The 15,124-nt window shown below is 32.3% G+C and overlaps 2 protein-coding genes across 3 annotated transcripts; one reads left to right on the plus strand and one right to left on the minus strand.

Annotated features, from left to right (window-relative positions):
* Positions 1–11,498: 11,498 nt before the first annotated feature.
* On the plus strand, positions 11,499–12,494 carry LOC109147557 (probable methyltransferase At1g27930). Its single transcript, XM_019295155.1, has one exon. It carries the CDS (start codon positions 11,499–11,501, stop codon positions 12,492–12,494), a length of 996 nt encoding a protein of 331 aa, XP_019150700.1.
* A 68-nt stretch (positions 12,495–12,562) lies between these two features.
* On the minus strand, positions 12,563–13,914 carry LOC109147605 (thylakoid lumenal 17.9 kDa protein, chloroplastic). Of its 2 annotated transcripts, none has more exons than XM_019295222.1 (4): positions 13,463–13,914; positions 13,206–13,344; positions 13,046–13,106; positions 12,563–12,817 (listed from the first exon to the last, which is right to left on the minus strand). In XM_019295222.1, exons 1-4 carry the CDS (start codon positions 13,765–13,767, stop codon positions 12,597–12,599), a joined length of 726 nt encoding a protein of 241 aa, XP_019150767.1. In that variant the 5' UTR covers positions 13,768–13,914; the 3' UTR covers positions 12,563–12,596. The 2 variants fall into 2 exon arrangements, with proteins under 2 accessions (XP_019150767.1, XP_019150766.1); XM_019295221.1 differs by having other exon boundaries at positions 13,046–13,115; positions 13,463–13,911.
* Between the last annotated feature and the right edge of the window lie 1,210 nt (positions 13,915–15,124).

Consider the following 15,124-nt stretch of genomic DNA (forward strand, 5'->3'; position numbering starts at 1 on the left):
TAAATTCACAAATTGGTCCTCGACTTTCAATTTCAACCAATTAAGTCTTTAACTTTGTAATTTTGACACGATTTGGTCCTCCATCTATTTGACCGTTTGTTGACCGTGATGGACGATCTCAGAAGAACCTGCAGCTCTCGTCGGAGCACGTGGAGGCCTCTAGGATGACGTTGCACTAGTTCGGAAACACGTCGTCTTCTTCGCTCTGGTACGAACTCAACTACATTGAATCCAAAGGGAGGATGAAGAAAGGCAACCAGATTTAGTAGATTGCTTTCAACAGTGGATTCAAATGTAACAGTGCGGTCTGGAAATGCAACTAGAACCTTAAAAAATCGACGATGGACCATGAAATTACATATATATCCTCAAAAATCACAGTCAACAAATGGTCAAATAGACAGATGACTAAATTGTGTTAAAATTACAAAGTTAAGGACTTAATTGGTTGAAATTGAAAGTCGAGGACCAATTTGTGAATTTAGCTATAGTCGAGTGACCATTTTGGGTATTTACTCTTTAAGTTTTAACAACTAACCACGTTAAGCACAACCCCACGCACATCAAGCACAAACCTCATGCACCTTAAGCACAAAACTCACGCATCTTATATACAAAATCACGCACATTAATCACAGATCCGCTCAACTTAAGTTTGACCTAGATGCAAAAATTACAAAATTACCACCGTTTTTTTTTTAATTTTGGTAATCCTGAACGTTGATTTAAGCGAGATGAATAGCCCAGATTAAATCGCACAACCGCACCTGGGCACTCTAACCGCACCAGAACCTAATTATATATATATATATATATATATATATATATATATATATATATATATATATATATATATATATATATATATATATATATATATATAATAAAGCTATATGGTCTTGTGAAAATTGAATGTTGCATTTAATTTTCACAAGACCATATGACTTTAAGATTAAATGGGCTTTAAGATGTGAAAATTAAATGCAACATTTAATTTTCACATCTTAAAGCCATATGACTTTAAGAAGCATGCATGCAGCCCCAAAGTCCATAAGTTTGAAATTAATATATAGCATAGCTATGTGGCTTAATATTTAAGATTGTTGATGTGCATATTGAGGATTATGGAGACAAAGATGCGTTATTCGTGGATTCATCGGATACTATCCAACAACACTCTCCAACTTAATTGACGTGAAGTAGGCTTAGTAACATTAATATTATATTCTCGAATTATTAGTTCTCATCTATTGATTACACACTTAATTCGATAGTATTTGGAAGAAAAAAATCAATGTTCTAACTAAGATTGTGATTTTGGTCTTTAAAGGTCAATTGTATGTTGCTACATCTAGAGTTAGAAATCTCAAAGGTCTAAAAATTTTGATCCGTGGTGACTCTAAAATTGTAATTCAATTACTATTGTAGTTTACTAAGTTCTTAAAAATTTATAATATTAAATACTATGTACTAAAGTTTTAATATAGTTTAAGATTTGTAGTAATCACCCACCTTAAATATTATTTTAATTGTAAATATATTTATGTTCATAATTTTATCATAGGAATTCACACATAATAATTATTAAATAACAAAAATTTTATATGTGAATAAACCTCATATAGTGTATATTTTTATAACATATTTTCCGTGCATCGCACGGGACAAATACTAGTGTGTATATATATATATATATATATATATATATATATATATATATATAGTATCCTTAACATATTTTCATATATTTTAATAAATTTAAAAATTAAATATAAATTAGATAACGGTATCATATATAATTACATGATTTAAAAATATTAACTAAAATCTTAAACTTGATAAACAAAATTATTTTATATGCTAACATAACGTAATAAAAAAATATAATATAATTACAAAATAATAATAAGAGTTAATTCCATTTTTGGTCCTAGACTTATTAGGGTATTGACATTTTTCATCCTCCATAATAAAAATTGCCAATTAGTAGCCACTCTTATTGTGATAATGCCACTTTTGGTCCTCCGTCTAATTTTCCGTCAGTTGACCGTCTAAATGAGGAGTATTTCTGTCATTCCATATTATATTCTTCTCAGCCTTTAATTAGAGCTCTCCCTCCTCTCAACTGCTTGAAAGAAATGATGGCAAACCCAACCCGGTCACCAGGCCTTTGCTTCGATGTTTCAATTACAGATTTTCCAAAAAAAAAATGATTCAATTACAGAGTAAGTGAAGTAGCTCTTATTCTCGTTGTCGACGATGTTGAAATTGAAAGCGAGACTTTGTTTCGACGTGCGTAAAATTCCAGATCCGAATTTGGGCCCGTCATTCCAGTATTCCTCTGTGCTGTTCCACAATTGGAACGACGTGTTGCTGTCGTTGTCGATAGAATAGAGCATGGTGATGGATCGTCAGGAGTTTTTGAGGACGTGAGGAGTTGTTTGGGTTTGGTGCACTTGTTGTATCCGAACTTAGAACCGGACAGAAATGTGTCTGTTGGGTGTTCGACGGTTTGCCAAAATGGGGTTTTCGAACAGATGCGAGAAATCATCTCAAAATTGAACAAGTGAATTGGTAGATTAGGCAATTGAATTCATACCAAAGCTAATGGCGAGTCCCTGTTGTTTCAACACTATCATTCTCATCAATTATCAAGGCAAAATTGAATATAGGCAAAGTCATCCAAGCTACAACCAGCAGCAACACAATTCAACACAATTCGAAGCACAAAGCCATACCTGTCTGAATCAGTTTGTTCAACACTATCATCCTCATCAACAGAATTGCCATTAATTGTTGTCGCATGTCGAATTCTGTTCAAATCATCAGGAGCAAGTCCCACAAGTGCCCGATCTTGTCCACCAAACTGCCCATGCACCCTGTTCTGCCTGCCTTGGTCACCATTTCCATTCTCTTGCCCACTATTATCCTCAGGTCTAGGCAATAAGAACTAAAGTAAGCCAAGAGACCAACCCACAGTAGTAAACCAATATCGGAGAAGAGACATGATAACCTCTCCTCTGTCTCCACCAAATTCGCCCATTCTGATGCTGAAATTCGCACAATAGGCCGATAATCCTTTGAGATTTCATTCGGATTACCAGTTCTGGCTAACCAATCTGCTCGAACTTGCTTCGGACTCCCCGATCTGGCATACGCACGAGAATCTGCTTCCTCTCACCTCTAAAATAGACTTCTGGAAATCGCATGCAATCTGTTGGTAGATCTCCCAATAGATCATCAGTCTGAGCTTCTGGATGCTCCCTTGCGATTATTTCTGCCAAATTTTGGTTTTTCAGCGACGTAATCGACCGGCGCCGCGGCCGTGGCGAATGTTTCTCTAGGCGTTAAGGAAATGAACGAATTTTCCTTGCTTTAGCTTGAATGTTTGATTGGTGAAAAGATAGAAACATTGATTGTGCAGAGGAATGGGGGGAGTCTACGCAACCTATGAACATAGCTGAAGGTTGCCATGAGAGGAGCTCGGGGGTTCAAAATCACACTCAAGTCAATGAAATCTTTTGAGCACCAGATAAAAAGACAGCTTTGCCCTTCAATTAGACGGTGAAGAGATGGATTCAGTGACGGAGGACCAAAAGTGTCCAACGACTAATAACAGTGGCTACTAATTGGCAATTTTTATTATGGAGGATGAAAAGTGGCAATGCCCCCATAAGTCTAGGACCAAAAATGGCATTAACTCTAATAATAATAATAATAATAATAATAAGCTAACATAAAATATATATCTTTAAATAATTAGAATTAAAATGACAAAATTTATAAATATCCAAGGTTATCTTACATTACCTAACAAAATGAAGGGAATCACATTCCCTTCAAAATCTTATGTGGAGGGAATGTTGTATTCCCTGGGAATGTTATATTCCCTCAGAGAATATGAACCAAACATAGGAATGTAAGCTCAAGAATGTCACATTCCCTTGGTTATGTAATATAACCTGAACCAAACGCCCCCTTATAGTATTCAAATAATATACTTTTAAATAATGTACTTTATACATACAAATAATGTTTTTTTTAATGATCTACACAGCAGTATGGCGGTTGTTATACTGTGGACCATGGTTCGAAAACAGCGTCGTTTCTTTAAGTAAAGAAATGACAGCCGTTATATTTTAACAGTTCTCGTATTTTTTATCTGTTCATAACAAAATGAAATTGTCTCGCATATTGTGTTTATATTATCAAATGAAACTGTAATTGAATTGAAATGATACTTTAGTTATGTTGAAATGAAAACAAATAATATGTCTCACGTATTGAGTGTATATTGTCAAATAGAACTATAGTTGAATAGAAATGATAATGTAATTGTGTTGTAAATTAAACTACATTGTATATAAAATGAAACTGAATAACATGTTCACATATTTGAATGTATATTGTTCAATGAAGTTATAGTTATATCGAAATGATATTGTAATTGTGTTGTAATGAGACTACATTGTATATAAAAATGAAACTGAATAACAATTTCATATATTTGAGTGTATGTTGTCCAATGAAATTGTAGTTATATCAAAATGATACTGTAGTTGTGTTGTGACGAAAGTACAGTGTATATAAAGTGAAACTAAATAACAATTTCACATATTTGAGTGTATATTGACATATTGTCCAATGAAACCGTAGTTCAGTTACAATTATAATTTAATGGTGTCGTAATAAGACTACAGTGTGTATAAATTGAAATTCAATAACATGTCTCATTGTAATAATACTATTGTATGTATAATGTCGAATGAAAATGTAGTTGTAATAAAATGAAACTGTAGTGCTGAAATAAAACTACAATGTATTAACAAAATGATATGCAACACTGGTCAAGCCTTTTCAGGCTCATTTTGGAATTTGATTTGCACCCCTATGCGTGAGATAGAGCCTTTATGCTATACAATTCAATAAGCCTTAACATGGTTGAAAAAATCGCTAAGCGCCTAGCGCTTAGGGCGCCTAGGCGGGGATTAATCGGCACCTAGGCGCCCGTTTATTTTTTATTTTTTAAAAATTTTTTAAAATTTTTTAAGACTTGATAATTATAAACTATTTAATACTTTAATAGTTAATTCTAAAATATTACTTGAAAAAATCGCTAAGCGCCTAGCACCTAGGGCGCCTAGGCGGGGATTAATCGGCACCTAGGCGCCCATTTATTTTTTATTTTTTAAATTTTTTTTAAATTTTTTAGGACTTGATAATTATATACTATTTAATACTTTAATAGTTAATTCTAAAATATTAAATATTAACCTAAAAAACATCTAGAGCTCAAAACGATGTCGTTATTTTAACAAGACTAGGCGCCTAGATCACCAATTATGGTGAATCGCTAGGCGGCCAACGCCTAGGCGCCGATTGCCGATTAATCGGTGCCTAGGCGGGATTTTTGCAACATTGAGCCTTAGAAAGACTCTTGTATAAATAGTGGTGCAAACCCACTTCCCAAATCAATGTGGGACAAAAGCTCCTTATTTTTCCGTTTTATTTTTCCAACTCAAATGGATATACTTTGAGAATCAATTTCTCATGGAAAAATGACACTTTTTTCCCCATGAGTTATATACTTATAGCAATTCCCCCCCCCCCCCCCCCCCCCACCCCACCCCTCTCGAATTATTCATGTAAGCACATTAGCCCCCTCAATTATTTTAAAAGTGGTTATTTTCCCCATGATATATTAAATTGACATTTCAACCCTTAAAGTAAACATTTAATTTATTTTTCTTCTCTAACAAATTATTGTTTATATCTGACCACGGTTCGGTTCAAACTGAAAGTTTATGGTTATGATTCAGATCCAGAACCCAATATTTGAATTTCAATTTATTAAAATCATGAATCGAAAAAACTAGATCCTGATCCGTAAACCGGCGGGTCGAATTGGAACAACTACTAGCATTAGCTTAAAATTATAATTATAATATTTACAAATAGTGTATGTTCTTTTTTACATTTATTCTTATTCTCACATATAAGTATATATGACCGTGATTTGGTTTTAATTTTGAACCGCCAATTCACGGTTCCGGATCCAGTTTGAACTGCCAGTTCAAACTTTATTTTAAAATTTTATTTTTTATTTTTAAAATAGTCTAAATTCAACAATAAATGTATTTTATTTTTTCATTTCGGAACTTGAATCGGCCGTTCCGGTACGCAATTTTAATAAACTATAAATATCGGGTTTCGATTCTAAATTGTAATCGGAATATTTTGGTTTAGTTGCTATAGTGTCTATCCAGTTTGAACCAAATCGTGGTCATAATTTGTTGGAGAAGAAAAATAAATGCAATATTTATTTTAAGGGTAAATATATCCCTTTAACATTTAAGCGGGGAAAACTGTCACTTGAATAATTCAAGGGGAAAAAATGCTATATGTATATAACTCAGGGGAAAAAGTGCTATTTTTCCATTTCTCATTCACCCATTATCCGTTTTGAGCGTACAATATATCAATCTCTTCGTCTAACTACGAAAAACTTGAATCCACTTTGACCCGATCCAAATTAGAAATGGACCACACTAATATTTGTACCACAAAATAGCAACTTAAAATGCCATTTTTATTCTATTTTTAAGGTTGCAAAACACGTTAGGCTAGGCGCCGGTTTTTTAATTTTTTTTATTTGTTTTTTTTTAAATGTAAAAAAATTAAAAATTAAAAATATCAAAATTCACTAATAAAACATAAGGTTTCCATCGTTTTTTCTTACAAACTATTTATTTAAGTGGATATAAAATTGTTCAAAATATTGTTAAAACCATCTAAATACATAAAAAACTAAAATTAAGAGCAACATAGATCTCGAAAAAATACACGATTAAAATTTTTTTTTATCCAAAACGGACAATCGAGTCAAAAGTTATGCCTTCGCAAAGTTTTTAACCTAAACCCTAAAAAAAAAATTAAAAAAAATTGACGATTCGACCGGCTAGGCGGCCGCCTAGCCGCCCGACCACGGAGGAGGCCGATTCAGCCCTTCCTCACTACGACCGTGCGACGCCTAGCGCCTAAGCGAGAGTTTTGCAACACTGCTATTTTTCCAACATTTTGGACCATGGTCCACATTATAATTTGTCGTTGTATGGACCATGGTCCACCAATAATGCTCTGACTTATTACAGTCGTTATATCATAGACCGCGGTGCACATGCACCGCAGTAAAAAACTGCGCCGTTTCTTTAAGTAAAGAAACGGCCCGCCGTTATAGTTAACGGAGTCCGCTTGTTTTGTGTATTAAACACCAACTGACACTATAGTATATCTAAACAGACATTGCAGTTATATCAAAATGATACTGTAGTTATAGTGAAATGAAACTGCAGTGTATATAAAATGAAACTGAATAACATTTCACATATTTGAGTGTATATTGTACAATGAAGCTGTAATTATATCAAAATGATCATGTAGTTGTGTTTTAATGAAACTATAGTGTATATAAAATAAAATTAAATAACATTTTTCACATATTTGAGTCTATAAATATCGAATGAAACTATAGTTATATCGAAATGAAATTGTAGTTGTGTTGAACTGAAACTTCAGTGTGTACAAAATGACACTGAAGAACAGGATTACTTTTTACAAAAGGGTGCGAAACGGCGAAAAACAAACACTGTTTATTTTCATTTAAAAAAAAGACGCGCGGTGCATGATATAATTTGCCGACTTATTAAGTGTGGGCTTCAGTAATTGATCAAGCGAGAGGCCCAGAGTTAGTGGGATAGTTAACATATTATAGCCCAGCTTCACGAAACCGGCAAATTACATTGTGCGCTCTGGTCTAAAATGATGTCGTTTTGTATCTTTCCGTATGTACAAAATTGTATAATAGAATACACAAAATTTTATACTTGAAAATACAGAATTTTATAATTGAATACACATAATTTTTTTTGAAAGGATAATACACATAATCTAACCTAATACATAAACTCTTAACATAATACACATAAACTCTTAACTCTTTAAAAAAAATCAATGTTTTGAATGTACATAATTATATAATAAAATGCACAGAATCTTATACCTGAAAACACAGAATTTTATACCTGGAAATAGGGCTGGGCATTTCGGTTCGGTTCGGCCCAAACTGAAGTACCGATCGGTACTCGGTTTGGGTAACCCGATCGGTTCGGTTCGGTTAAAACCCGAACCGAACCGATCCGAACCGAACCGAAGAACCGATCAGTTTTTTATTTTATTTTTTTATACTAACATTTTGTACGCGCGATGCGCGAAAACTTATGCCCAATATTAAAATAAAATACCTAAGATGATCTAGGAAAAACTTATAATTTCATAGCCATATGGCCATATGTTCTAATTAAATTAATTGTTATATAATAATTTTAATAAAATGATAATTAAAAATAGGAAAAAGATATGATAGATGTAGGTGTATGGTAAGATTGGTGGACATATTAAATATTAACGGTGTTATAACGGTGTAAGGGTGATTTTGTCCAATACAAATGAAATGTACAACAATTAAAGCAAAATGTATATATTTATTAGCATATAAAAAAGGGACAAAAATCAAAGACATAACTTGCATTGGCACATATTATGTTTTTAGATTTTTTTATATATAATAAATATATACAATATACTTAAATGTCTTAAGTGAGGTTTGAACCCTTAACCACCAAGTTTGAAGTTAAGAGGTTTACACATTAAGCTAAAGGCACATTTGTGTTAATATTTACATTTGGATCTTAATAAAGGTATATATTGTTTTATTAAATGTTGTAAACTTCAATTGTAATAGACAAAATTATCCCTACTACATTATTGTTAGACTAAAATACCCTTATACCGTTATAACACGGTTATTATTTAATTCTAAAACTTTCATAATTCTATCATTATTATCATACACCTATATATAATTATCTATGATATCTTTTTCCTATTCTTTAATTATCATTTTATTAAAATCATTATATAATTAGTTTAATTGTTGATTATATTTTAATTAAATTTCTATGAATAGTAAATCATATATGTGTGTAAATATATATAGGCACGCACACGCACCAATATATGTGACCGGTTACTAGTTAGTATTATATATATTTTATTTATTTATTGTAAAAACAAAGTATAAATTATATCAAAATTGTTTACATTATTAATAAACAAAATATCAATTTTGTTCATCTCTATAGTTTTCAAATACGATGATTAAAATTTACTAATTTAAGGATTTTGTGAAATATAATTTGAACTATAATTTGTAATTATTTGTATTTATCAATTTTTTAATGCTGGGCATAAATTTTCGCGCATCACTCGTACAAAATGCTAGTATTATATATACATATTATAATAATTAATAATTTTAACTCCTCAAGTCCTCAGATCTCAACTCTAAGTCGTAAGTCTCAACATTTGGCATTTTAATAATTCTTATTTTTCAAATATTAACTATAGATGGATGATTCTTTATATTGTCATCAACAAAACACTTCAAGTGGCACTCCAAGTGAGCCAACTGAACAATCGGGCAAGTAAAAAAGGAAACGTTTATTTAGTGGACTTCTACCAAAACCGAACCGAAACCGAGCCGAACTTTTCAAACCGAAACCGAAACCGAACTCTATTTTAAACCGAATGGTTTAATTTTTTTAAAACCGAAACCGAAACCGAAAAAACCGAACCGAAACCCGAAGTGCCCAGCCCTACCTGGAAACACAGAATTTTATAATTGAAAATTCCCATGTTTAGAATGCACAGAATTATATAATAGAATGCACATAATTTTATACCTGAAATTAACAAAACGACGTCGTTTTGGAAGGCGCGGGTGCACATTGCTATGTGTGCCCTGGTGCACGGTATAACGATTGCACGAAACTGGCAAATTATATCATGGATCAAGGTATATCTTGCATTGTGAATTATGATTCAAAATGACATTCAAATTATGTCACACTTCTTTGTATACTCTCAATGAAAAAGTTTGTTTTTTATTTATGAAAAAAAAATTTATGTATCTATATTAACATATTATGTATCTGCAGTTAATATATTATGTACTTATAAAGTTATAATTAACTTGAAGACGAAGGGTAAGAAAGAAAATACTCCATTGTAGTATTATTGTTTGGGGCTCTAGGTCCAGAAGAGTACATACAAAACCTGAGATAACGATCCAAACTGGCAGTCTAAATAATGAATATTATAATTGATGTCGAACCCTAGTATTCCTATAATCCCATTGGAAGTTAGAAACTCATACCACTTGACTAGAAAAGATTGTAAGGACTAAGAAATGATGTCTTACAAGGAAATAAAGATATATATATTTATAATGTAGATGGCTTTCTAGATGCTCGACAAATATACGACTGTAGTTTGCCTTCATTCTTGGCCATACACATGTCCTCTATTACCGGGATGCCAATGATCTTCACATGAGTAAATAAATTATCCTACATTTTAATACATATGTCTTTATTGGCTTGAGTGGTTGGTGTTTATATTATTAATCCATAATAAGGTGCAAGTTTGAATCTTGTTGGGTATGGCTCAACCAAGATCCAGAAGACAAGATGATAATTTAATATTAATTTTCTATTTTTCTAATATTTGGTTGAAGATAAAAGACGATCTTTTTTATTCACTATTCATTGGTTAAATTAACTATTTCTTATTTATTTATTTTTTTGTGTGATAACTCCAGTAATATACACCTCTAATTATTTACAACATTATTAACGTTTCAATTGTTCATTCCCTGATCTTATTCTCGAGATAATAATAATAATAATAATAATAATAATAATAATATTATTATTATTATTATTAATATTATTATTATTATTATTATTATTATTATTATTATTATAAGTTTAAAGGTTGGAGTTAAAACTAAGCAAAACACCCAGGGGAGGCGAACCAACTTAGCTCTAACTTTTCTTCAACTTCACTCTATTATTGTAACTATTATTATTTGTGTGTTGTGTGCACGTGTTTCGAATCTCTGAAACCAAAAAGTAAACAAACATCATTGCCAGTTGCCACAATGATTTTACTCACCAACAGCTTTTGCTGCCCGTTAATCTCCAACTACGGATAGTTATGGTCTGATGACAATGACTCTTCTAAATGAAAATTCACATGTTCTAGTCTCATTTCAATAAAAGATATTGGCATATTATGTTGTTGAGCAAATATTACGAATGTGTTTAGATTGTAGTTGTCAGAAAAATTATTGCATAAATTGTATCCCTAAGCAGTAATGCAATAACCCAGTTAGAAAAATCAGAGGAAAAAAAAAAAAAAAAAAGTGAAATGCTTCGTGTCAAAGGAACTCCTTTCCCTTGGATTTCACTCAAGACTCAAGAGTCAATAAGCATTTCAATGTCTAATCCCACCCCTATTAACATCAATAAAATACCCTGAGTGCGAACAAGAAAACATCAAGCGAAATGCAGGTTCCAAATCTGATCTAGAACAAAACAATGCCCCCAGAAGAAGATCAATCCAAAACTACTCCACTACTTGTAAGCTCATCATTCATATCTGATCTCCCAAAATCGCATTCATTCAAACAGGCTGTTTCTGATCCTCTGTGCAGTAAGTGTTATTCATCCATGAAAATTACGAGAAAGAATGTGATCCCAGTTCTTGTCTTGGTATTATCAGTAGCTTCCCTTATTAGACTCTTCAAAATTAGTGTGATTACTGCTTCCTTCTCTTCATTCTACTACTACCCATGGTCACCAAGTCGGCTCACTCTAGTAAGTGGCGATGATCAGCATCAGCATCTCAGCAAGAAGGAAATGAGGTTTCTCTCAGATCTTATATCCGAAAGAGCCCCCTGCAATATCCTGGTTTTTGGGCTCGAAAGCCAGTACTCATCTCTCATTTCAATGTTGAATGTGGGTGGATTCACTCTCTTTGTTGAGGAAAATGATGATAAGATGAAAACAGAAACGATGATGAATAAGAGTCGAGTTGAGAAGGTGGAGTATGAGACACGTGCTGAAGATGCATATAAGCTTCTGAAAGATGCAAGGAAACACCCACAAGTCTGCTCACCATTGGGTAGCTTTATTAGAAGTAATACAAGTAGCAACAGAAGAAGAAGAAGTGGAAGGTCGTGCAAAGTGGCAAACGCATTGTTAGCAAGGCTTTCACAAGAGGTTCACGAGACAGATTGGGATGTGGTGGTGGTGGACGGTCCTTCAGGACATCAGGCTGAGTCCCCCGGCAGAATGGCCACTATCTATGCGGCTGCTGTGCTAGCAAGAAAAATAAGGACAACAAGTGATGATGAGAAGATGCAGGCGGTAGATGTAGTTGTGCACGATGTTGATAGGATGATTGAGAAATGGTTTTCGTGGGAGTTCTTGTGTGCCAACAACTTGGTGGCTTCCAAAGGCAGATTCTGGAATTTTAGAATACAGGCGTATAAGTCAAATAATAATAATAATAATACCACCACATTTTGTTAGTCGAGTATTAGCATTATTGCATTAAAGAAATGGGAAAAAGGTTTTACAGTACACAAATTAAGGCAAAAAGGAAACGTACATGCCTACAAATTAAACACCTAGCTAGTCCATGGAGTCAAAACTAGGGGAATACCATCCTAACTCTTCCACAATCTTTTTCATTCTTTCTTCCTGTCCCTTGGAATCCCCAAAGGCGGTGGTGAAAGGGTAAACATAGGTAACTTGGGTGGCCATAACTCTATATGCAACAACGTCCCCTTTTATCAAAAATTCTAACACGTCACGCCCCAATCCTCCATCTACCTCGGCTTTCAAATACTTGCCTGTAAAGTGCAAACCAATGGAGTATATATGAGCAACGGTTCGATCTCCTAATTAATTAGTAAGCTGCTAAGGCCAATTCGTTCACAGTTAGTTTAGTTTAATTAAATTCCAATTTCCAAGGAAAAACATACAATTTATTTCATAACTAGATAGATAGATAGCTAGTTAGATAGTTTAAAGCACCAATAATATGCATGTAAAGCTAAGTTTGGTTTAATTCCGTTTACCATATGGGGTATCTTCCACAACTTGAATCTTTGCATTCCTCTGTGTCTTTAGGATTGCATCCTGCAATTGCTGGAACAAAAGTACATAAGAAACAGTAATATATACATACGTGTAATTAAATTAAATAGTATGTATAAATTATAATAATATATAATATACCCTAACAACATCATTGACATCCAAAGAAGAAGAAGAAGAAGAAGATGATTGAGGAATCCTCCAAGGAAATGCGAAAGATGAGGACTTGGGATTTGTTGACACACAACCTGGATTAACCGACGGGCAAGGCCTTATTTTTCTGCATAGATGAATAAGAAATAGAGTTAATTCCATTTATTGTAACTATTCAATTCATAGAAGACGGACAGCATGCGATGCGAGTGTGGATGAAAAGAAAAGTTGTAAAAAAAAATTACCCGTTTAGGAGTCCGGTAGTCAAGTTTTTGGATTGGGAGAAAGGGGTAGCGGCGGGAGGGTAAAGAGAATCTTGGAGGTTAGGGATGGCGGAACACGGCAGTGGAGAGGCGGCTGCTGCCTGCAGAGTGACAGCAACTGCTACTAGTGCTACCAGTTTTTCCGATGCTGCATTCCGTTTGCGCTCTCTACTCCGGCAATCACAGCGATTCACACGACTATAGCACTGGTATTTTCTCTTTGTACAAGGATTACCAAGGCTGAGGCTGAGGCCAAGGATACCTTCACCCACTCCATATATTGCCATGTTTCTGCTACTTGCTTTGCTCAAACCTCATCTCTGTTTTCTTTTATTTTACGGACTATTTCTTTCTGTTAACCCTGCTTTGGAGTTTGGGCTAGTGGACTAGTGGTCAAGACTCAAGAGCACCCTGTATGCTGTTCCATTTCTTGCAAACAAAGAGATAAACACAATCTTATCTTCGGTTTTGGGTGGTTGGATTATATTCGCATAAAAGACGAGATTGAATCCGTAATACAGCCATTGTGTTAAACTTTTTTGTTTTTTTTACACGTCTGTTAATGTCCAATATTTATAATTAAATAAACATTTTAAAGTATATATGATTATATATGAGAAGTTCATACATAAATAAAATTTAATGTCGAATTTGTTTATCCTTTATATAATAAAGTTATATGGTTTGAGAAATAATTAGTGTTATAATTAATGTCACAACATCTTTTATTATATAAAAAAAAAAGCACAACATTAAAAAATAAAATAGCTATATATTATATAATCATATAAAAAATATACTTTTGAAAAATAAAATAGCTATATATTGTATAATCATATAAAAAATGTGTTCAATTAGAGTTTAAATTTACACATACAAAATTTAAAATTTGCTTTCCAAATGTAATTATCTTATTTATTATTTGTATTGTGAAAATTATAATATAGATGAAATACAATTAAGAATAAATCAATGTAATAATGTAAATTATCTCTATAAGTTTATCTGAATATGAACATAATTAGAGATTATATTAACCATACAAAATTTTAATTTTAATTTTAATTGTAATTTTGTATTCTATAAAAATAATAAATGCTTGACCAATGAAAGCTCAAAAATATTATTATATTAAATAATTTAAAATATTTTAGTTTTTCTATTTTTTATTTATATTTATAATAGCATAATTTTTTTCCGTGCATCGCGGGGGTGAATTACTAGTTTAAATATATAACTCATAGTCTAATCTAAAAACATAATAAGTGTGAGTGTGAGTTATACCTTTCATTTATGTCCGTTTTTTTCGTTAAGTTTTTTTTTTTTTTTTTACATTATGCTATAAAAATTGTACTTTACAATATTTTGGACAAACATACCCCTACCGTTATAACTTCCGTTATCTTTTCCACTATTGTTACCATGCACATGCATCCACAATATATTTCCTTATCTCCTTCAATAATAATAATATATACACATTATATATGTTAGTTATTTTTAAAATATAATATCAAATTTATAAAAATATTTTATATTATTATTATCATTATTATTATATTTACAATAATGTAAATATATAAAATCTAAATAAATTTAACATTTTAATATAAAATATTAATATTGGACACTTATTTTTTACGT

Source organism: Ipomoea nil, unplaced genomic scaffold (genome assembly GCF_001879475.1).
Source record: "Ipomoea nil cultivar Tokyo-kokei standard unplaced genomic scaffold, Asagao_1.1 scaffold2014, whole genome shotgun sequence".
NCBI lineage: Eukaryota > Viridiplantae > Streptophyta > Magnoliopsida > Solanales > Convolvulaceae > Ipomoea > Ipomoea nil.